Source organism: Puntigrus tetrazona, chromosome 6, assembly GCF_018831695.1.
Source record: "Puntigrus tetrazona isolate hp1 chromosome 6, ASM1883169v1, whole genome shotgun sequence".
In the NCBI taxonomy this organism is placed as follows: Eukaryota; Metazoa; Chordata; class Actinopteri; order Cypriniformes; family Cyprinidae; genus Puntigrus; species Puntigrus tetrazona.
The window spans coordinates 25,503,110-25,528,881 of NC_056704.1; the positions used below are offsets into that span (position 1 = coordinate 25,503,110).

The 25,772-nt window shown below is 35.0% G+C and overlaps 2 protein-coding genes across 2 annotated transcripts in view; both read left to right on the plus strand.

Moving 5' to 3' along the window:
- Positions 1 to 239: 239 nt before the first annotated feature.
- On the plus strand, positions 240 to 9,968 carry rspo4 (R-spondin 4). The gene is made up of 5 exons (XM_043242488.1): positions 240 to 344; positions 4,787 to 4,969; positions 5,610 to 5,747; positions 6,618 to 6,815; positions 9,877 to 9,968. Exons 1-5 carry the CDS (start codon positions 266 to 268, stop codon positions 9,966 to 9,968), a joined length of 690 nt encoding a protein of 229 aa, XP_043098423.1. The 5' UTR covers positions 240 to 265.
- A 13,022-nt stretch (positions 9,969 to 22,990) lies between these two features.
- Positions 22,991 to 25,772, plus strand: part of angpt4 (angiopoietin 4) — a 32,584-nt gene continuing 29,802 nt past the window's right edge. The window contains 2 exon segments of the mRNA XM_043242973.1: positions 22,991 to 23,549; positions 23,552 to 23,680. Of these exon segments, the coding sequence (XP_043098908.1) occupies positions 23,367 to 23,549; positions 23,552 to 23,680 (312 nt within the window). The 5' untranslated portion in view covers positions 22,991 to 23,366.

Genomic DNA, 25,772 nt, shown 5'->3' on the forward strand with positions numbered 1-25,772 from the left:
GCGGGTTGACGGAAAGGTCAAAAGTGGAGTCCTGCCTCAGGTATGCGTCATTAAAGGTGGAATACACGCAATACGGCGTCCTGAAACGAGCGCAATTACTCAACAGCTGAAAGGTAAATTGGACAGATGTTGGTGGAGATCAGGTGACGTGGGCAGGGAGAGCATCAGGGTGTTAACCGTGAGTTTCCATGAGGCAGAGAGGAGGCCGGCTCTCTTTCAGAGGCAGTCTTTCAGGCAGATGTTACGGAACCTGTTCCTTGTCCAGATGCATTGGCAACTTTTGGCTCTCTTCTCCCTTGTTTGTCAGACGCTTATATTGACGTTAGCTGCGAGAAAACGAAGTGGTAAGATCATATCTGCTTTTCGACGACAATGCTTATTTGCAAAGTCATCAATTATACACAAAGTAGCAAATACTAGTTTATGGACATGTTGCATTCACAGAAAAAAAAGGTACGACATTTGTCACTGGGTGGTACCGTTTCAAAACCAACTAAAAAGGACCATTTTTGTTCTAGTATGTGCTCTTTAGATGTAAATGAGACATGAAAAGTGTACCGTTTTCTGAGAGTCCTTCATGATGTTCTTCAAATTCTTCTATATGCGCCATGGTAGTGAAATTCTTGTGCTTTTTGGTAATGGTAATTTCAAAATATGTACCAGTACCCAATCTCGCATGTTTACGTTACACAAATGTTGATTTGTTTCATGCAAAGTGTAGATCCGACTCTCATATCTGATTGGATGAGCCAGATTCAAACTGGTTTAAATTAGTGCTGGGCGACGATTAATCGCGATTAATCGCATTATATAATATTATATTTGTGTGTGTGCTGTGTAGATATAAAGACACATGCATACAGTATATATTTTGAAAATAGTGATATTCATATAATTAGTGTTATAAATAAATATATTTAATATATAAGCACATTTTTCTCATATATATATGTACATGCATTTGTTTGTATTTATACGTACACATGCATATGTTATGCACACGAAAACATTTAATTTGGATGCAAATAATTAACTGCGATTAATTGTTAGTTTAACCTGTGTTCCAAATATGAGAAAATGGTTGAACTGTGTTTGCTTCCTCTAAAAACTGACCGCATAGCCGTAGGTGAACACAAAGCATCGTCTCGTAAAAATTACTTCTTGTTTTATTGCACCAAGATGTCTGAAATGCATGAGTTGTAGTGCATCAGCCACATCAAGGGAGGATTTGTCTCGTTTCTGCACCTTTTCTTATTGCTGGAATTATCTGCCAACTTTAGTTTAACAAAGGAGGTACAGAGGTTTAACTTTTTTCTGATCTATTGTGTCATCTATTTATTTAATACTTAATTAAACTATTTTAAACCTACTATTAACTATATCTACTAACATTATTTAGTGTAATAAATGAATAATTGTGTTTTATTCTATTTAATAGAATTATAATGTATTTAATAATTAGGAAAAGATTAATTCATTCATGTAGACCTTTGTTCTGCAGATGACACACAAAGGTTGTGAGTTTTAAATCAATGTGATTTTTTTTTGTTGCGAATGCATTATTATTTTAAAGTAATGTGAGGATTTATACAATACTTGGCAACCACAATATTTTCACTTGCAGAGAATTATTTAGATTTTTTTTTGTGTGTATGTAGATTTATTGAAAGTGTTTTCAGCATTTAATGACAGTAATAAGTGTATAGAATTGTAATATCACACATTTCTGTTTTAGCTGATGTTATTTGGCATCCTGTTGAAATAAGATAATTATAAGAGATTCGTCAGCATCAGTTCAGTGCTGCTAAATATAGGATTTCGGTCATAAATTACTGTGATTGATTGCCATCTCCAGATTGCTGTTGGAGTTTTTTACGATCCCAAAATATATACTGTAACAAGACAATATGTTTAGTTTAATATTAATTGGTGCCAACCTAAAAGGAAATATGTTTATTGGGAAAATCACAGAGGTCGTTTAACTCAAACTTGGGGCTAAAAGCCATTTGGATGTATTTTGTAGATACAGAGGAAATAGTGATTAGCACTAACTTTGTCGCTATATTAAAAATACTTTTCATACAGCAAAATAGTCATTAGCTGCATAAATCTACACCGTTGATAAAAACCCCCAGAGACACAGGTTTGTCTTTACATGCAGTGACATGATGGAGCAGGAAGATTTTGAAGTGCACTAGACTGTTGTTAGGAAAGTGTTGGAGATGTTTGTTGCTGTTTAGTGCTTTTGGCACTTTTATATGTTAGGCATATTTTAGCTAAGACTGTATGAAAATTTTCCAAGTATCATTTGCTGTGGGGTGTTTATCCAGTGGTTTGTTTGCATTTAATTTTGGAACTTTATTTTAGTACTATTTAGTGCTATTTGTATAATATCACATGCTTGTTATTTCATATAAAATTCCATTTGCTATAGAACTGATGTCGACTCAATGAATGATCAAGTGTTAGACATCCATACCAGTATCAGCAATGTCACAGTGATGTTCTGAGCCTGCAATCAAAACGGAAAAACAAAAGTGAAAATGGTATTGCTTTTATCAAGTTTTGAAAGACAGTTATAAAGTCAATGCGTATGATGCTTTATCTGTAATGTGGCTTTAGAGGTGCACAAAGAGTGGATCGTATTTATGTGCATAGTTTCAGCAGAACGAGACTGAAATATATACCAGTTGGAAATAAATCTTGATGCACAGTGGCAAGATAAGTCGGTTTATTTACCACTGATTTTCCAGAATAGTCACAAGGCATTAGATCTAATTTATGCTGGCTGAGACTTTACTCTGCTTCAGTATGTGTTGCTTTAGGTATTGATTTTTTTTCCATCAAAAGAGTGACTAAAACACCTTCATGTTATGCTTGGAAGTAAATCAGAGATGGTTATATTCTGCATCTTTCTCTATCTATCTATCCATCTATCCATCTATCTATCTATCTATCTATCTATCTATCTATCTATCTATCTATCTATCTATCTATCTATCTATCTATCTATCTATCTATCTATCTAATGTAAAAAAATACAAAGTATCCTTGTTTTGTAAGACTTTTCTTAATATAACTAACCAATGGTGTGCTTACACAGTTCTCAATTCTCAATTCTATACTCCATCTCAGAGCATGTTCAGTCACGGTTGTAGAAGTATCCGGCCTTCGTTTCTCAATTGCATTTTCCCCATATTTTCTTCATTTCATTTGATTGACATCCGTGCAGAAAACAGGGAACAATATATTGATGAGAACTCAGCAGAAGCGTCTCTGCACGGTTCACCGACGTCGTTTTAGACAGTGGTGTCTCTCTTTGTTTCCCTAATGAAGGACATGAAGATAAGAACCATCTGGCAGTTTCCTCACATCTCCCCCCAGCGAACCCTCTCCAGTGGCTCAGCGTGACACAAACACACAGACAAGAGGCTTCGGTCTCCAGTCTCTCTGGCGTTGGTCAGATGTAGACATGCATGCACTCTGTACATTAACAACACATTTCATGAAAAGACTGTCTCGGAGAGTAAACAGTCATTTAGCAGATGCTTGCTTACTACGACAACCAAGTCGTGGAGCGGTCCAAGGGATATGTGTCTTGCTTTTAGATGGTGGCGGCTCATATCTCTTTCTTTGAAGGTATTGAACCAGTTACTTTATTTAATGGCCCTGACCTTTAACCACTGGGCCTCGAATGTTTTGTGGCACCCTAATGGTTTAAGATGTGGAGATGATAGAACAAAACATAACAAAAAGTGTCCGTAACCAAAATGCATAATATACTATTTAGTCATTTAAAAGTTTAAACAAAAAAAAAAAAAAATACAGAAATGTATATATTTTTAAGATTTACAATTTTTTTTTTTGCATGAAACAATTGTATTATTTAATATTAAATATTTTTAAAAATATCAATATATGTGGTATATTATATCATATATATTATATAATATACCATATATATTTAGTGCTTAATGCGCAATTAATCGCATCCAAAATAAAACACACACATACATTATGAAAGTATTTACATGTAAATGCATTTATATATTTATTTTCTTATATTTGATATTATACGAAAATATATTTAATATATACACATATTTATTTTAATTAAATATTTACATGCATGTGTTTGAATTTACATATGCAAGAATTATGTAAAGAAAAACTTATTTTGGATGTGATTAATCGGATTAATCATTTGACAGCACATATATATAGATATATAAATATATAAATATATATATATATATATATATATATATATATATATATATATATATATATATATATATATATATATATATATATATATACAGTTGTTATGATTTGCCTAAATTTGATTTTTACATTTTGAATTACTCATTCATTGCACCAAATGTACGTAAGCATGCAAATCTCGGCACCATAATACTAGGGTGTTGCTATGTGGTTTCTAGGGTAGTTGTTAGGTGGTTGCTCATGTCAGATGAGTCTCTCTGACAATCTGCTTTCTAGAGAAAATCTTAAATCTTGATTGCATCATTTATCACAATTATAATAATAATGCACGCATCAAAGTCCAAATCATCCGTTGCTAAAATGAACACTGCAGAGTTTAGTTTAGCCTTTTATTAAGAAGCACAGCCCGCAGAGATGACTTACAGGCTGCGTCCCTTAGCATGTTATCTCCAAACCCTCAGATGTCAGTGTAATGTGATATAAATCCCGACGTGCAGCCTTAGACACGCTCCCTTGCTATGCTACATTTCCTGTTTGCTAACTGCGATGAAATGCGTTTCAGAGAGCTGGCGACAGGACTGCAGGAGCTGCCTGGAGTGTTCGAAGGAAAATGGCTGCCTGCGCTGTTCTGAGCGCCTCTTCCTGTTCCTGAACAGAGATGGCATGAGCCACCACGGCTCTTGTGTTCACTCCTGTCCCTCCGGACACTTCGGCCTCCGAAGCAAAGATCTCAACCGCTGCATGAGTAAGTCCATCCTAGAAAATAGTTTGTTTATATCAGTTAATCTACATGGTCTCATGGCATAAACGCACCTGGTTGCACTTTTAAGCGAGACACAAGATGCGTAACAACAAGTACATGTTACTGTAGTTTCCAAAAGAAATGAACGCTAGAGGCAGTAAAACTCAGACACCTTTTTTTTGTAAAAGGAAGTTGAAATGACATGGTTGCATCAACAAATGTGTTTTTATATCAGTTTTGCATTCGTTAACACTATATTCCATATATATATATTTCCATATGATACACAATACATAACTATATCAACATAATAAACATGTGCCAGGGTTCACATATTGAACCTGCGTTTTAGTGCCACTCAGTGGACATTTCTCTTGATTATTAGTTCATTTGTTTATTTTAAATTAATTTCAAATCAATACTAATAGTATAACATTAATATTTTAACAATTTCTACTTATTATTAAATCATTTTTAAAAACATATATTTTACTATATATTTTTTTTTACATTCACATTGTCAAATGTGTAAGAAAATATAAGTAATATAAAATTGTACAACTCGTAACAATTGTGTAAAAAAGCCTGTGACAACACCACACACCTTATGTAATATCATAATCCTCATACGTATTTCTCCCAGAATGCAAAGCTCCGGAGTGTGAGAGGTGTTTCAACAAAGACTTCTGCACCAAGTGCAAGGGAGGATATCTGCTCTTCAAAGGCAAATGCTTCAAAAACTGTCCAGAGGGCACATTTCCTCAGTCCACAGACTGCGTTGGTAAGCACTTTGCTCATTTTCAGACCTTCTTTAAGATCTTATTACTCTGCTGAAAGAAACCTATCAGTCATGTTTTATTTGAAACGATTGCATCAAGATGTTTTCTCGTGTGTGGCGATGAAAAGTATGGGTTGCGTTTACCAGGGTATTTACATGCCATTAAGTTGATGTTGTGCAAATACTTAGGAATTATTGCCACTTGCTTACTCACACAGTAGCTTTGATACTAAGATTAAATCAAGTTGAATTGCATTCATTTATAGTGCTTCATGCAATACATTTATAACTTTTTACATTAAACTTTTACATTTACATTAAACTTTTCCCCCCGACATGGACTTAAAAATAAACAAGAAATATTTAATCTCACAATTTGGACTATTTTTCATGCAATTGCAGGTCTCACTTTATATTAGGTGGCCTTGACTACTATGCACTTACATCAAAAAAATAAGTACAATGCACTTAATTGTGTTCATATTGTACTGCAAAACACTTTTGCTCCTATTGAGTTGGGATACGGGTAAGGTTAGGGACTGGTTTGGTGGTATGGGTAGGTTTAAGGGTGGAGTTGTATTATAAATGTAAGTTAACATAACCTAATATAAAGTGGATCCTAAGTTTATATCTCTATTAGATTTTTTTATATCATGTTATAATTAAGTTTCCATGCAAAGCTGCTTCATAGTAATGAAAATGAAAATAGTAATATTAATGTTGAACAGTTCTTCATTAATAATCAGCTATGGATTGTGGTTCAGTAGTGTTGAGAAAAATCAGGAATAGCTCGCCCAAAAATGAAAGCTGTCAGTCAAAATAAAAGATATTTCACAGAGTAAGTAAAGTGTTGCCTATCTGTTTGTACCCCAGAAGGATGTGTGCTCGGTATCTTTGGGTTTTGGGGTGAATGGAGCCCATGCCAGCAAAACGGTCTGAGCTGTGGTGTCAGATGGGGGCAGCAGAGCAGGACCCGTGAGTTGTCCAGAAACATGCCTGGAGAGACAGAAGCGCTCTGCCCGCCTCAGACTGAGAGCAGAAAGTGCAGGATGAATAAAAAAGGTCCAAAAGGTGATTCCTATTTTTAATCGTTCATGCCAATTGCTGGATTCAGCTGATCACTTTAAACCCTCGCTTGTTTCCACATCAAGCCTCTTTCTATCATTTTTGTAGCCACTCACACTACACTCGCGTTAACCCAAACGCAAGATCCAAACATTGTCACTATAGAGAGCTGAAATGCTTCCTTGACTACATTTTTGTTTTGTTTTCATTTGATGCTCTACTGAAAATCTTTTTTTTGTAGCAATCTTCATTATCACTGACGGATCAAATGTCTGGTGGCATCAAGAAAATGAGGCGTGATATTTTCTGCCACCTTCAGTTACCCTTAATGACATCGATGTGTTGTGGAAAGACTGCATGACGTAGCTTGCTTTTCTGCCACTATAATACCATTGCTGTCATTTTCATATGAGAAAACACTTTGGAAAGACATGCTTCAAAAGTATTTAGGGGAAAACAAAAGCTATTTTTTTTACATGCTTAAATGTGCAATACAAAGAACACTGCGTATGAATAATGCAGTGCGCTCGGCTTGATATTAAATTTATGTTATGCTGGAAAAAAATTATATCAGTTGTGACTTTATAGCGACTCATAGGACTAAAAAAACATTTGAACTTGGATTAATAAGTGGCAAATAATATTAATATTATAAATAGTGATAGTGGTATAAAGCAAAATAATATTTATGAAATGTATAAAAATCTTAGTGCTATCAAACAAAGCTTTTGTTTACATCATAGGTATTTGTGTGTACTGTGTATATTTAAACACAGTATGGATATATATATATATATATATATATATATATATATATATATATATATATATATATATATAAATATATATATATATATAAAAATTAAATATATTTATACAATGCATGTAAATATATAAAAAAAAAATTAATGTATATTGCATGTAATATATATAAAAAATATATATATATATATATATATATATATATATATATATACTGGATGTGTGTTTATTTTTGTATAATTAATAAATATACACATTACACATACTTAAATTATGACAGCAATTCATTTTGACAGCATGAAAAAATAAGTTTATGCTACAATACTAAATAAAAGTTTAATGCAGTATTGTTTAAATTTTGGTTCAGTGTTAATTAATTAATACAATTTTAAATAAATGCTGTTCTTTTCAGAATACTGAGGGGGATAAGCCACATAAATATTATAGTTATATTTCTGAATTTTTTTCAGCCTTAATAATAATGATAATAATTTCCTGCGCAGAAAATCAGCTCATTAGGATCATTGGACACGGTCACTGAAGCCTGGAGTAATGATGATGAAAACAAAAAATCAAATAAAAAAATGTGTTATTAAAGTTATTATATTTACATTTAAATTACAATAATGTTTCACATCATTTCAGTTCATCACCATAGTATTTTTAATCAATGATGTATATATACAGATATTCTTACCAACCCTAAACGTTTTAAAGGGTAGTGTATATAATATAAATCCAGAGAAAACACATTAGTGAAGCAGAATTCAACAGAAAGTCTACTCAAAAACAGTATTTCTACAGTTACCATCCACATCAGATGTTCTCCATCAGTATCATTGTGGTTTATCTCTGAAGTTGACACCTCAAAGACTTACTGATGGTGTGACCAATGAGAACCCGATGAATTAATTTAGTCCTAGGATGTCCTCTAGATTAACACAAGATCATTTCCTTTCTTCTCATGTTTCCTGGTGTTCAAGTGTAGCCCTGAGAGTTAATGAAAGTCAGGCAGCACATCTCAGCACGGCTCACAGCAGTGTTTTCGGTTACGACCCTACAAGCGACCCTAACGTACCTGCCTGAATCTTGACACGCAGACCTCTGATCTTAACACGGAGACCGATGCCGGTTGCGGATGATTCAGGGCCGGGAATATCAACTTTTCACTGTCAAAGAAAATGAAAACGCTAGGAAGCTTTGATCGCAGCAGGTAAAAAGCAGGGCAGAGAATATCAGCAGATAAAAAAGACTGGAGAGCCAACCAAGAGGAGAAAAACAGGAAAAATGATGGCCAAAGTGGCATTCTTGCCAAAGTGTGGTGTTTTCCAAACCACAGACCCCATTCCTTAGGCCATAATAACTGTTTACTCCAGTTTTATGATGCTCTTATTATGTCTCCTTTAAAAAGACAAACATGGATTATGATTTGGTTTTAGCTAACAAAAATGTTGCATAAATACACTTAAGCACCCAACTCTGCACATTATTTGTTCCGCTTTTGCTCCAGAATATTTTCTTTTCGTCTCTTTTCTGAGGACGGCAGTACATACCACCCTGAAGCCCCTCTGTTGCTGATTTTGAATCTTAAAGTCAAACCAGACATGAACATTTGAAGTACTGTAAGGAACTCACTGAAGCATTCTCAGGTTATGAGCTGTCTTTTGCATGACAGTTAGAAATTGACCACTAAAACACACACACACACACACACACACACACACACACACACACACACACACACACACACACACAAAATCAGTATGTAGAATTAAAACGAAGGCATTGAAAGTCAACAGCTCCATTTTATATAAATGAATAAATTTGTTTTATTATTTTTAAATCATTGCAGTGCAGATTTAAAAAGAAAAATTAATTATTATTAAAAATAATTTATATTTATAGATATATATACATTTATGTTGACAGTGCTGCATTATTTTTGTTGATATTTTGTTGCACTATAGTGTTTAAAATTTGTAAGAATTTAATTCACTTATTTACTTATATAATTGTATTTTATTTTATTTTATGCCATTTAATTCGGATGTTTTTATATTTCTTTCTTTCTTTTTAAATAAATGACTGTCACCATATTCTAAGAAGAAAAACATATTTTAGTATTTTTAATTAAATGTAATAAAAATGTCACTCTGGCTAGATTATGGAGTTGACAGACATATTGAAGTGATTAAAATGTTTTTTTTAATACTTTACATCAATAATGAAGAATATGCATGGCTATACTGCCTACATTATTTAACTTAAATATGATTAACTGCTTTTTATGGTTTTATCTTTACAGAAAAAAGGAAAAATGTAAGGAGAGAAGAAAGAAGAAAGACACAGAAACTGCTGAAGCTCTTTGGAAACAAAACTGTCACAGAACTTCCATGACGAACTTAAAAAAAAAAAAATTATATATATATATATATATATATATATATATATATATATATATATATATATACACACACACACACACACACACACACACAGTATAACAGTTTTCATAAATTTTTATCAAAATTATTTTGTATAAATATTTGCAATATTTTTGCATCAATTTTTACAATTAATTTTTTTAAAGATTTGCATTAAGTTATTATTGTGATGTATACTAACCCTGTATTTATGCATTTATTTTATTGACAAGTTGGGAGGGTTTTCCCCAACACTACCCCCAGCACAGTGTGGCTTAACAAAGACAAGATCCATGCTGGACTATGACACTGTGCATTTCCATCTGATGAATAACAGACAAACAGCTTCATGTGGTTTGAGCTGCATCTCCACAGCTTTCTCAACATGCCTCAGGCTCTTCTGTGTTTTCTGACTACATACCCTATATTTGCACTTCTAATTGCATTAGGAATAACAATGTAAAGAACCGTGTAAAGAGATGCCAAGACTCCATTTATTTAGTCTCGAGCCATGTGATTGGCTGTGGACATGTCATGTGACCCAATGAGTGGCACAGATTTATTTAAAAAAAAAAAAAAAGTGATACATTTATATATATATATATATATATATATAGTAAATATATATAGTAAATTGCCATATTGTGCATACTTTGTATAAACAGTTTAAATTAAAGTATAACATTGCATTATTTTCTATTATTTTCATTGTCTCCTTTTTTTCTCTTTTGAAACTGATTATCGTCCCCCTGTGAAAAGCGAAATGTATTACAGCATGTTGCTTTTGATTTGAGAAGGATGAGAATGTTCTGATTTGAGCGTGATTTATTTGCGCTTGCCTCCTCAGTATTCTCTCAGGCCGCTGAAATGTATTTACTGGAAAAATCACAATTTTGCTCGCTAAAGCAATTAGACCCAGAGGGATTCGCTTTTTTTTTCTCAGGATGAGGAGTTATGAAATTTATACAGAAGAGAAAGGAATAATTGTTTTAAAAATGGTCTAAAAAAATAAATGTTGAGGTGTACTGCAGATGATTCGCTATCATACGACATTTTATTAAATAAATAATTTTTGATAAGAAACTGTATTCTTATAAAAATGTATCTATAAAAATTTAAATATTGCTTAAGCAGTTTGGCAAGTAAATGCCAATGCTGACTAATAAGACAATGGTATTTCTTACAATATTTTATAATTATTATTTTAAAGATTGTGACGGTTTTTTTCTTAAATAATAATTTAAAAGTGGGTACCTTTACAATAGTGATCCATAATTCTTTTAATATTTAATTTTCTTTGTTAAAGGACCATTAAGAACCCTGTAACAAATGTTAAATACACAAAATATTTTGATTTGTTTTAGTTTTGGTGTCAATAAACTAAGTAAAAATGCAAAAATGCTTTCTCTTATACATGATAATAACCATAAATGTGTGTTTCAGCTACTGAGATTATATATATATATATATATATATATATATATATATATATATATATATATATATATATATATATATTATTTATTTATTTTTTTATATAAATATATAATATATTTATACTTTGCTTCCGGTCTTTGATAGCAGCCCAAATCAACTGGGTTACTGTATTTTTGAAAGAAAACATTTCTTACTTTTTTGCATTAAATAAGAATTAAATAAAATGTTTGCGCATGTTTATGTCTAAAATAAAGTGACATTTTTTTCATAATAAATATTTTTATAATTATTATTATTGTTCTACACATAATTTAAACCACCATTACTGCACCAGCCTCTCTTCTGTCGTTCTTCCATTTCCATCCTCTAGATGGTAATGTTCACCTGAAATATAAGTCTACAGCTACACATTACAGCTACAGCATTAAGTGAGCCTTCTATTAAGAACGGACATCGCATGGGCTGTTTTCACGTCTCAACAGAGGCACACAGTTCAGAGGTCATCCGCTCAGCGCAGGGTCACCAGCTCTCAATGAAACTTCGCAACAAACCTTAAACATCTCAGTGGGGGTCCCAGAGAAAACATGCCAAATGCAATGTGAAGTGACACTTTATATGATGTGTTGTGAGCTTGATGCTGTGAGAACAGCATCCAACCTGACACATGTCTGCTCAAGAATGCAAACACACTACATATGATTGAAGCACCTCTGCTTGAACCGTAATTAGTGCTGTTTGCCAAGAGAAGCATCATTTTTGTAATCGCTAGTCAAAACTTTCATGCTACAAACATGCTACAGTCTGTAAGTCACGTTTAAACAGGTGTCTCCTTGTGCTTTAAGTAATCCAATCGGATGCCTTTAACACTGTAACCCTACACACTCCCACCGAGTGTTAACTTTCAACAGACAGTTCTATTAATAGTCCCCTCAATATAATGAACATGTTCTAATTTAGGTTTAGACATTGCTATATGATCGATTGCTGGGATATTTTGGGGACATTTCTGATCCCGTGATACCATTCACCTCGAAAACAAAAATATGTATTAATTATTGTAATGCATTTCATTAAAGTTAATACTGCAATGATAATAAATAATGAATTTTCTGGTGTCAGTCAATGGTCACATGACATTCAGGTCAAATATATATATATATATATATATATATATATATATATATATATATATATATATATATTTTTTTTTTTTTTTTTTTTTTTTTTATTGTAGTTTTATTTTGACAATTTTATTTAAAAATACGTTTTTACATTTAAAATGTTTAAATGTTAATCATCAGCATTTATATCCCACAGCATTCAAGCACTAGCTTGCTAACAACTGTGGTTTTCAGTCCCTTTTTTGATACATTCAAATTAGCACAAAAAATATTTATTCAGATTCATTCAGGTTCGTTTAATGACTTTTTTGTCGATTATATCGTTACTAGTGATGCAAAGTCCGATATAGGCTCAGTGAACGCACTCGCACACAGATGCAACAATGCAAAACCTCTATTGGACTATGGGAATATAGACATTCGCAAATTATCATCATTGCTCACCCTTGTGTTGCTTTTAGGGCAACATTCTAAAAAATGTTTTCCCACTGTCAAAATGCAAAGTGCGAAACAACCCCTGTGGGACAGTGTCAGCTTTGACCTGAACAGACATCAATTGCTCGCTGCCCTTTTTTCAGAGGTTAGGCCGTTTTGGTGTTTGTGTTTATACGCACATGTGAAAGAGAGAATGCTGCGGACGGCGTTCATGAACCGATTGTGCTGCAGTCTTTAAATTAAATTGTCTCCCTAGGGAGAGAGCGCTCTTAGCTGCAGGAAGTTTCCTACTCAAAAGGAGGATTAATGAGGGAAGTCTGAACACTGCGCAGACCCCAGACCCTTACAAACTCTGACCGTAGTTAAACATGCCCTCTCAAACCTCGCATGCTCTCCTTTCTCCGAAGAGACCGAGGCAAATTCGGTTTCTGTGTTGACTATGCTAACGTGAATCTGAAACGTTGTAGGTAGTCATTTAGCAGAGCTTTTTTTAAATTCAAAGTGACGTGTGCGAATTAAAAAAAAAAAATCTAACATCAAGCAGCAGCATGAGACTCAAAAATCAAACTTTAAAGGAATAGCTCACCTTAAAACCTTCTTAAAAATTAGATAAGTTTATTCATCAGAACAGATTTGGCAAAATTTTGCATTACATCACTGATCCTCTGCAGGCAGTGAATGGGTGCCGTCAGAATGGCAGTCTGATAAATGCGTTAAAGTAACCCACGCCACTCCAGTCCATCAGTTAACATCTAGTGAAGGGAAAAGCCGAATGTTTATAAGAAACAAATCCATCATTAAAGAGTTTTAACTTTGAATCATTACTTCTGGCCCAGACAAGTCCATAATCCATAATCACGCTTCCTCCTGTGAACGCTGACATTGGTTTTATATACGTTTCGTCACCGTCTCACTAGAGCAAAAGCAATATAAATCAGAATAAACTAAACAAATCCCTCTCTGGTGTTTTGTGGACTGGAACAGGGAATTACTTCAAAACCATGTTTAAATAGTCATCACACCCACCGCTCTGGTGAAATATTCCTCTAAATGTAAAATTATACTTTCCTTAGCATAAATATTAATCTTACTATTTATGCAAGCTATTTAACAGCCCCCTTGTCCTGCTGAGATTGTATTCTGCTATGCAAATAGTGTGTAATTTTGCTCATTTGTTTTGCATGATATTGTTGATAGTGTAATGAAAACCTTATACTATACGACACAAACATGGCATTCTCTGTAAATCACGCATTGACTGGTGGTCACATCTTTCTTCTCAACTGTCCTATTTTTCCCTGACGTCAATTTATAGTGTTTGTCAGGCTTCCTTTTTTTTTTTTTTTTTTACATTTTAGGGCCTCCTTTTGAATCACAGCATTAAAAAAGATGTTTTTGGCTACTGTATAAACATGCATTTACCTGTGTTCTTAAAGGTACAGTATGTTGTATTGTGCAGTCAACCCCTTTCCCTTAAAGGAAACAGTATTATAAATGTTTTACTCCACTTTAAATTGAACTGGCATGATTTCAGATGCTTTATTTATCATACTCAAATGCAATCGCCATCTACACTAAATATCAGAGAATCTAGGCTAATTAAAACAGCCAATAGTCTCGTTTTCTCATACAGCATATATATTAAAATGCTCCATGGTTTCACAATTTAATCGTAGCTGAACATGAGATGAGAGATATTAAACATGTTCTGCCTTTCCAGGACACTTTTATCTCATATGCTGATTACTATGACACGTTCATTGTTTTAAGATCAACTGAACATATGTAAGGGTAGCTTTTCCACATAAAATTAACGATTTGCTGAATGATATATTAAAGGACATATAATGTGTGCAACATCACGTATAAATTGCTGATAGAGCACTCCTCCAGATAAGATTGATTGCTTTTTCATTGAAACTGTTTATATTTTCTCTCTCGGTATATTTAGAAGGTCATTCCTTAAACCTTAAACACATTTCTCGCTGGCTTGCTTTTTGAGATTGCAAATCTGGTCCATGTTGCCAGCTCCAGTGGTCACTCCAAAGGAAACAAAGCTTGTAGGGAACGTGTTTACGAGTGGTTCTGATTTCGTAGAAACGGACTCCAATCTCGTAAGAAAAACAGAGATAAGATAGGATTTACGCAGACCTTAAACACAGCCAGAAATCCAAATGGCAACACTCGACAAGTAGTTTAAACACGCCGGCCTTAATTTGTTTAAGAGGACCTGATGGAATCGCAACAGGAACATGTTGATTGTTGGCTTTCGGAAGATAATTGCGATTCACAATCAAGTACCTACTGCTCGATAAAACGGCACCAAAGGCTAAAATAAACAAAATAATCTAAACGAGTTATTAAGAAGACGAGCCTGAGGTTACAATTAAATTACAACAAGTTTGCGTTGTCATGGGAACTGAGCGCTGTGTTTATGTGAAGAATCAAGCACGACACAAGCGTTTGCTGATGACCTTCTGAAGTTGCCCCTCTTAAAATGTTCAGAAACCAAGACATCCAGGCTAGAGTTCAAGCTCATTTCTTTCTAATGCATGTGTTATAGTAAAAATCTGGTTCTATACTAAAAAATAAACGATGAGAAAGACAATAAAAACAGTAAAATAACACTAAAAAATATCAGATGTTAGTGTCTTATTTCCGTTATATTCTCTTGATGAATAACACTTTTGTTTTGTTCTCCATTTTTCATGAACTCATAGATCTGAGACTTTTTCTATGTACCTGTTTCTCTCTAATACTGTTCACAAATTTGTCTAAATCTGTGTTAGTAGGCGCTTCTCCTTTGCAGAGATAATCCATTGACCTCTGAGACCAGCCACCTGGAAATCTGCTGCAACAATTGCTTTGCATTACCAAAGAATTTCTGCATCAACGGTCAGAAACCGCCTCTGGGAAGCTCATCTGCATGCTTAACCTAGATGCATGACCGACTTGAGTGGGTGAGATCCTGAGGCACATTGTTGTACCATTCACCCACGACCATCACCTCAGGTTGAAAGCTGAATAATGCATGGCCAGCCTAAGGAACACCTGTGCAATTATCATGCTGTCTAATCAGCATCTTGATATGCCACACCTGTGAGGAGGATGGGTTATCTTGGCAAAGGAGAAGTGCTCACTTCACAGATTTACAGATTTGTGAACAATATTTGAGAAACCGGTCTTTCGTGTACATAGAAAAAGTTTTAGATCTTTGAGATCTGCTCATGAAAAATGGAACTTAACTGAGGGTGTAATTCATGGGGTGGTTCGTTTATTACATTTTTACTTCTGACAATTGTATTTATGCTTAAAAAAGTTTTTCAGTAATCCAGAAGTAATGGAACACCCTATTGGGATGCAAACTTTGCAAAATACATAGTTACTCCAGTGCCTTTGGCACAAGTACTTCCTTAAACGTGCACGAGAAATTCTTGGCTCTCCATTCTGTTATAATGCGAGAACATTCACTAAAGGTTTACTCCACCGCAAAATGAAAATTTTGTCATTAATCACTTAATCACTTAATTAATCAACCCACATGTTGTTCCAAACCCGTAAAAGCTTTGTTTGACCTCGGAACACAATTTAAGATAAAAATTTTTGGAATAAAACCAGGAGTGTGACTGTCCCATTGACTACAAAGTAATGAACAATGTCAATGTCCAGAAAAGTATGAAAAACATTGTCTGAATACTCCACATGCCATCCATTTGGAACAACCATAATGTTATGAAGCTATATGAATGCTTTTTGTATGGAAATAAAACCAAAATAATGACTGTATTCAACAATCCGGCACATAAAATCATCGTAGCGCCATTTTGACCACACTCATAGTATATTTATTTTAGCGCCACACTTATAGCATCCACAGATCTGTGTCAGCACCAATGGAAGAACATGCATTTTACATGTGTTTATGCTTTAATTTGTACAAACAGCATATTTTACCATTGTAAGTGTTGACTGGATGTTCTCCAAAATGGTGCTTCAGTGTCGAATAAATTTGTAATTTTTGTTTTATTTCCGAACAAAAAGTATTCTCGTCGCTTCATAACATTAAGGTTTAACCAGATTGAGTATTCAGATGATGTTTTACATACTTCTCTGAATCTTGACAGTGCGTTTTACTTGGCAGTCAATGGGACAGTTGCAAGTCTCCTGGTTTTCATCCAAAATACCTTAAATTGTTAATTGCGAAGATGAACAAAACTTGGGGAAACATGGGGAAAGTTGACTAACGACAAAGCATTTATTTCAGTGTGGAGTATTTCTTCAAGGCTAAAGTGAGTTATAATTTTCAAGGACAAGAAATCTCAACGCATGTTTTAAGTTTTAGCATTAGGTTTCTCTTCTATCTCATATCTCACCTTATAAGTTGTCACATATAATCATTTGTGGAAAACCTGTCCAAAGCCAGTCTAACTGCAATGCCACCAAGCCTCTGAAGAAGTTTTAGGTCAAAACCAAGGCTAAGGCTTCCCCAAGAGTATTAGACCCCATACATGATTAAATAAGCATGAAAATGTGATTGAAAACACGTTCCAGTTCTCTGGCTGCAATCATCACCTTGACTTGCTGCAAGCACAGTGCTGAAGATAATGATTAAAAAGCAATCCAAAGCAATTAGCCATATAGCTACTCTGTTTCAAAATATATCAGCCAATTTGTCAAGATTTCATCATATCTGAATGAGTGGGCCAAATAGCGTCCAGTATATTGAACCTTCTGAGAACTGAGATATACATCAGGGTATTGGGTGAATAATTGTTTGGGTTTCCGTTGGCAGTGAAATTGGACTTGCATATAACGATAAGCGATCACAAAGTAGAGTTCAGCTTTAAGACATATTTACACATTTCAAGATCATCTTACCTAAACGTTTTACGGTTTACAGCTGTTCATTAAGCTAAATGTGTTTATATTCAGAGTGCATGAAGATTCATCACACTAGTTTTGACCTGATGATTTCAGTCTCATTGGTTCTCATGTTTTTAAGCAAATTGGGATCATATGGGTTTCAGAAGTCTTTGACAACAGAGCACAAGCCAAATGGGCTTACGCTTTATTGGCATTATCTTGCTTTTGTCGTTTTCGAGCTTGAAAGACTGCTGTGAAAAAGTCATATGGGTTTTGAAGGTGAGTAAATGATGACACAAATCTAAATTTTGAATGAAATCGCATCAAAGTTTGCTCAAGGAATAGCTCCAGAAATTTGCTTAAAATACAGCCCCTGGCTATTTAAGATGTATATGAGTTTGTCTCTTTGGAGGTATTTAGTATTACATGACTTGTTCACCAATGGATCCTCTGCAGTGAATGGGTGCCGTCAGAATGAGAGTAATAAATCCACATAACCCACAAGTAATTCACATTAGTTAATTCATCAATTAATGCTTGTGAAGCAAAAAGCTGCACATTTATAAGAAGCAAATCCATCATTAAAAGCTATCGAGTTTAAACCGTTGATTCTGGCCAAAATGTGGATGGAGCCAATAATCAATAAAAATTCTTCCTCCAGTGAGACAATCCATCCCCTGTTGTCCTTTTAGATAAAAAATCAAACATATTCACTTAGATCTATAAACAGTCCTTGATCTGTGCATATTGTATTTTAGTTGTATTTTTACCAGAAGCAATTTAAAGTTAAAAAATGATGATCATTAAATCATCCTTAATGATGATTTTCTTTATTATAAACATGCAGCATTTGCTTCGCAAGCTGTTCATTGATAGACTGGAGTGATGTTTTTATTATCTTATTCTGACGGCACCCATTCACTGCAGAGGATCCATTGGTGAGAAAGTCATGTAATGCTAAACGCCTCCAAATCTGTGCCAACAAAGAAACAAACTCAACTACATTTTGGATGGCTTGAGGGTGAGTACATTTTCAGTCAATTTGCGTTTATTGATTGAGCGGTGTAATTCTACCACTTCAATAAGATCCCGCTCCATTTCTGTCAGCCTAATGAAGGCTTTTAATGCACTTCCATGGGCAATCATAAACGCTACTGAATCATCGCAGGGGAAGTGAATTAATCATCCTTATCATCACACTCAGACAGGGCAAACTGAGAAGTTGTCATACTGTTCTGATGGTTTTATTTTCGTAAGGCTTCAAGAGTGAGTGTGTGTGTGTGTGTGTGTTTGTGCAGGTGGAGAACATTACTGGGAGAGTGAGGCACGTCTTGACCTAATCTTTGAAAATGAGGGCAAACAAGAGTGAAAAAGAAAGCTCAGTTTGCCAAAAAAAGGTATAATTACGGTTTATACATCAGTATTGTTTTCAGTTTGTCTAATCTTACAGCCATAAATGCTGTCTGAATAAATCCCCACACGTGTTTGTAGGAGAAATTGCCAATATGTAAGCAAATATCTACTTAATTAGTTTTCAAATTTCGCCATTTATCACCTTTGGAGTCCAACTAGAGAAACGAGTGCGCTTGTATCTGACACATGGTGGCAATTTAGGGAGTTTCTCTAACATTTTAGCTGTATATTTGTGAGGTAATTCCTTTGAAACCAGGATCAGTACAACAAAGCTTGCACATGCATGCGTGACCTAAATGTCATATGTGCCTCAAAATCACTGTTGTGTTTCAACAAAGCTCGCTTTGATTCGACAGAGGCTGAAAGAGCGAAATTAACCTTTAGGATCATTAACTATTATCATCATCTGCACTGTAAACAATGTCGTAACTTGGAACCACGAACGCATGCATGATAAATCAGCGGTTTACTGATAAATTATGCAGCCAATTTCTAGTTGGAAGCTGGCGGTCCCTTTAGGCATGATAAGAGCTTTTATTATGAGTACCAGCGGTGTTAAAGCAGCAGTGTCAGACGTCAGACCCCCAAAAAACACAACATAACATTTCCCCCAACAATTACTTTGGGTGGGAGTAGTTTGGGTCATGTCTCGAAGGGTTACGTTTGCCTTCAAAAGAGAATTTAGTATGTATTAATAATAATAATTGTTATTAATATTGTTTTTATTATTATTATTATTGTATCTTTTTATTATAGTTTTTATTTTAAATTTTCTTAATTTTATATTTTATCTCTCGAAACACAGATAAATAATAATAAACAAAATGCAAGAGCATGAAATAAGTAAAATAAATAAACAAAAACATCTAATAAACATAAAAAGTTTAAACATATAACCTTTAATAAATTTACTTCCAATTTGGTGAACAACTCAGGGTGCAATGAAACTAACAGAAATACGTAGAAAACGAAAAATGAAATGAAAATAACGTGTAATAAAAGAATAAAATAAAAACTATACTACATTAGAAAAGTCTTGAGATCTAAGATTCAAATACATTTTCAAATAATTATCAGATTTAGAATGCCGATAAAGTTAAAACAGAATGAAATTAAATTCATTTTAAATTCTATGTCAGTGTAGTTTTTAATAATACTTTCGCTAATACGAATAGATCAAATGGGGTATCTCTTATGTTAAATGATTGAACATCAAATGACCTTAGTGAAGTAATAAGCAATATTTGAAATTGATGTCCAACCTTTAGAAGGAAGTTTACATAAAAATGGCAAAGGGACATCGGTGAAAGCGGCTTACGTCACCATCTAAACAAAGCTTCAGGGCAAGAGGTCCTCCAGACACCAGAAACTCCAACCAATCACATTACTCCAGCAATGTCTGACAAATCACATTTGAGTATCCATTTAGACTCTTATCTCATTCTTGACCTGTACATCAACCCTTTTAATTGAATTATTGAATATATTTTCTGGGCGAGAAAAACCATATTAGGCTCATTTCTACCAAATCAGGTCTCTATGATTAATTTACGTCTTATATAACCGTCCCGTAGATTGCAAACAATCTACACAATTAATGCAATTAAACGCTACAGTTTGAGGGATGACAGGGGCTCCATAAAAGGACAACACAGGAACTGTCCAGAAAGATGACCGTGAGTGAATTTTCAGGGCAGATGATTTCTGACAGGGAGCTGTTTTCTCTTCTCTGGTCTTTTCTGGTCTGAATTAGGCTCTTTTTATTGTTGTAAAACAAAAATTTTACATTAGGTAACTAAATCCAGCAGCCCTGACTGAATCAGGCCAACAGCCAAAGCAGTGCTCATAAACTGCTATTGTTTTGTATAATGTGACATTTCCTGATTGAAGAATAAGTGGGCGGCCGACAAATAACATGAACTTTTGCTCAGCATCAAGATTTTGGGATAAAGTCATCTGCATATGTAAGGGAAAATATTTATTTTATATGCTCTAAAATGTTCACCAGGTCAAACTCAAGTACCATTCGTGGGCTTTGTGTGTCCCCATGACTTACTACTGATATAAATATTATTCACATTATTTGGTATATTTATAACAGTGAAGTGAGAAATGCAAGGTATCTTTTAACTTATAACATATATTATTTTCAGTTAGCATTTGGCAGTTGCAAATTGCATTTTGCATTTCTTTGTTGAACTGCTGTTTGCATTTTTATGTGCTTGTACAAATATTTTTTATTTTTTACCACATTATGCGTTATGCATTATGCCACATTACTTTGCAACAGAAGTACGTTTCTTTCCTCAAAAAAGCAATATTCACTGAACAGATAAATATGGGTTAGAATTAAATTAACAAAATAGAAAATGAAAGTGCACAAAAGGCTAGTTTCATGTAAAAATGAAAAAAAATTCTTCATCTATTAAAAAGCTCTGTTTTAGATGGCGCATAGCATGTTATATTACTGGACACTGCATGGCAACCAAACAGTTTATTCCAGTTAAACTACATAACAATTATTGGACATTAAAATGTAGTCGATCCATGTCAATATCAAAAGTTCAGGATTACATAGACGCTGGAAGTGGTTCAGAAACCCTGATCCGTACCATAAAAGAGCTAAGTGCCAAGCACATCACATAAAACTGAGCTGGATTTCAATAAAACACAGCTACCCTTGAGTGGAGGAGAGCTATGCGCAACGTGTGAAAACAAACATCGGATCAATCCGGCCGTGGTATTCCCAGAGGAAAGGTGAACAGCTACGTGTAAAGTTTCACCTTCAGAAAAAGGACCCTTAAGTTTGCATAATTGTGAGGAGCATTCTGGCATTGGCTCTCTCTATCGCGTGTTTCCCATGAGAATGATTTCAGTCGGGGCAAAGAGTCACTCGGTTTGACCTCTATCCCCAAGAGCACAGCCTCACCACAAACTGAACCAAAATAAGAATTATGTAAAAATAAACAAGTGGGTAAGGGGCATAGTGCATTAAAAAGTCTCATGAAAAGTAACATCAATCTGCAGCCTGAAATAAGCCTGCGAAAACCTTATCTGTAAGCTAATAATACATTTAGAGCCACAAACTAAATTTTTGCCTGCCTACCTTATCTATCTATCTATCGTAGTTGGGCTAATTATATGCATATTGGTGATCAAAAGTTCCCAAATCACCTTAGATAAACAGATAAATGTCAACAGGCTTTTTTTGTTTCGCAGCTAAATCGGTAACACCTCATTTTGATAATCCACTAATAATGAGAATTAGTTGTCAGTTACTTAGTAAAATATCTGAAGTGGACAATCAAAATCTATCTATGTATGTCTTTCTTAAATGCCAATAGTTACTGTAATTTTACTATAATACTGTTTTTGTGCTTCCTAAAGATCAATGTGCAATTCTGCATGCTTTTTCTACTTCAACTCAAATTCTGAAATAGAATTTACAAGGCGTTCTCCGTCCATTTCTCAATGGTGCGCGTCCTTTTTTATTTCTAAAGAGAGAATTATGTGGAGAATTTGTCATTAATGAGCAAAATCGGACCCATAATCGGTTCAGAACAGCCTTAAACGGGGAGAAGAAACTCTCTATCCCCCAGGCCACGGGGGTTAAGAAATACTGCAGAGGAGACGAGAGACAGAACGTGTGCTAATAGACCTCCCTCAGCCTCCCCCCGCTCCTCCACACACTCCCTCGCTCCCAGATAAGAGGGCAGAACTCTCTCACTCCGGTCATTTCACACACCGCTCTGGGATAGGAAGGAAAGTTCTCCTCTTTTGTTTACTTTTCTCTCGTGTAAAGAGCCTACAGATTGGGAGACTCATTGAGACGGGCCGTCTCTGCTTCTCCTTTGAATTCTTTCATTGCCTTCTTATCTATCAGTGAGAGTGTGTTGTGGTTACTCAAGGCTCAGTGCCTCTGTCCATTTCTTCAGGGGAGCCTCGTGAAAACCAGGAGCTTGCAATCCAACTGTGAAGAGAAAAGAGTCGAAAAAGCCTCTTCATCTTCATCCAACCATGCGTTCTTCCAACAAAAGAGTTTGAACTACTGAGTTGGCACCTTCTCTTGACCGCAGGTGGCCTTTGCTGTTGCTCCCGCCGCCATGAGGTTCGCCAGAAGCGGTTGGCATCTGGCACTGCTGCTGGCGTCCGTTGGCCTGGTGAGTTCCGGAAACGGGAACGGTCAAGGGAGACGCGGGGGAGGCGAGAGGCGGAGGAAGCTCCACCGCGTTCAGCACGGCCAGTGCAGCTACACCTTCATCCTGCCGGAGATGGAGAGCTGTCAGGGGGGAGCGGGCAGATGAGCGGGACCAACGTGGTTCAGCGGGACTCCCCGCCGGCGGACGGCGAGTGGCCCGTTCAGAAGCTGCAGCATCTGGAGTCGGCCATGGAAAACAACACGCAGTGGCTGCAGAAGGTGAGAGTCGGCTCATAATGAGACACAGGTGACTGACGTCATTACGTCCTTCACTTCCTAAAACCTGGCAGCATTTCAGTCAGGCTGCAATGCTGCCTTTAGGTTATGTCGGGAATTATATTTTACGAGTTGCACTGCTTTTTGTTACTTTTTTTGAAAACTACTTTCCCGCCATATGTAAAATGAACAAAAACAACCTGCAAAGTTTTAGTTATTGTCTCTCAAAAGAAAAAGTCAACTCGTTTCATGTCGACGTAAACGTGAAATATCAGCATAGTGCTCGCCCACTTGGTCTTTTCGTGTTGGTCTGAATGAAAATGAAAAATCAGTCTTTGCTAACTAGGTACTGCTATTGTAGCGGTAACAATAGCAGTTATGCCGTACACAAAGCAGCACTTAAAGACGTGATGAAAATGAGACCAAATCGGACCCATCACAGCAGATTAGCATCATGCCAAGGAAAGCATTAAAGCAATCATTAGGGAGTCGTTGAGTAAATACGGTAAAAATCAATGCATATTATAAGAAAATTTAAGTGTTTTTTGACCTTGCATGCATGTCAACCTATAGTTTGGGACTCCCAAAACCAAAACATTTACCTTTCAGTCCCCATAATAGGGGTATTTTAATTCTCAACTTACCAAGTCTGAGGAATGCCTTTTGGCAGAAGCAATTGGTATTTATCATTATAAAGTTAAAATTGTTAGCGTTGATGGTGTGATGTAATTTGTACACAATTTTGCATACTGATGAAGAAGAATGGTGGAAAAGCTTTCTAGAAAATACTAGACAGGCTCGTTCAACAAAACTACACTTCCCATCATTCTGTATGGCAACACTGGAATGTCAAAATGCAAGATAATACATAAGTTACTCACCTAATGTGCATCTTTTGGTGCACTAGCATGAAGTTGAAGTTGCACTGATGAAGATGTGTTGTAATGCTGCCAGTATTTCAAGTGTAGGTGTAATGTTGTTATCAAGTCGTGTTGGGAATGGCTGTTTTAATGACTTGCAGACACATTTTTCAGTCCTCAACTTTCCAAGTCTGAGGGATGGTGATAAAAAAAAATCATGGCGGATGCAATTGGTATTTATCATAATTAAGTTTAAATTCTTAATGTTGGTGGTGCAATTTAGTTTGTACACAGTTTAGCGTACTAATGATGATAAGTAGAGGAAAAGCTTGCCAGAAAGTACTACTCATTTAGCTGGTTTATAAGGGAACAGGCTCGTGCAACTACACTTCCCATCATACTCTCTGTCCATGTTAGAATACTAAAATACAAGCTAAAACATAAATTACTTACCTAATGTACATCACAAGAAAAGCTACTGTAATGCTGGCTTCAGGTCATGTTGGGGGTGGTGGTTTTTATGAGTTGTGAACGCATTTTTTAAGCCTCAACTGTCCAAGTCTGAGGCAGGATGATTAAAAAATTCACAGAAAAAACAATTGGCATTTATAATAATTAAATTTAAATTGTAAATGTTGATGGTGGAATGTAGATTGTAAACAATTTAAAGTAATAACAAAGAACAACAGGAAAAAGCTAGCCAGCAAGTGTTGCTTTGTTTTTCAGAAAAGTTGACCAATATTCTAAATATTTTGAGACCTTAAACACTAATTATGAATTTAAAACTCAATAAGGCAGCTCAAAAACTGCATTAGTCCATCGCGTACAGACTAGAAAAAAAGTGTATCAGAATTTAATTATGTAATATAATTACCACAACACTATGCTATGTATTCTGCATTCATTTCTAATCAAAAATACAATTATTAGCCTTTTGTGTAAAGTGAAAAATGAATTGTCTAAATACAAAGTTGATTTAAAAATAAAAAGTAAATTGTCCCTGTGGTTGAACATTGGTGTTAAGCATAATAAAATAATTAAAATAATGACCAAACTGCAGATTATATGATGCATTGCATCATTTAACAAATTATCGTCATCAAACCAAATATCGGTCAGAGCAAACGCTTACACCCCTACTTCAGATGTAAAGACCTGCAGCTCATTTGTATTCAGATGGGTGAACTGTTAGGGTGCGGACGCTTGCCAAATGGCCAGATGTACTTGATGGCTGA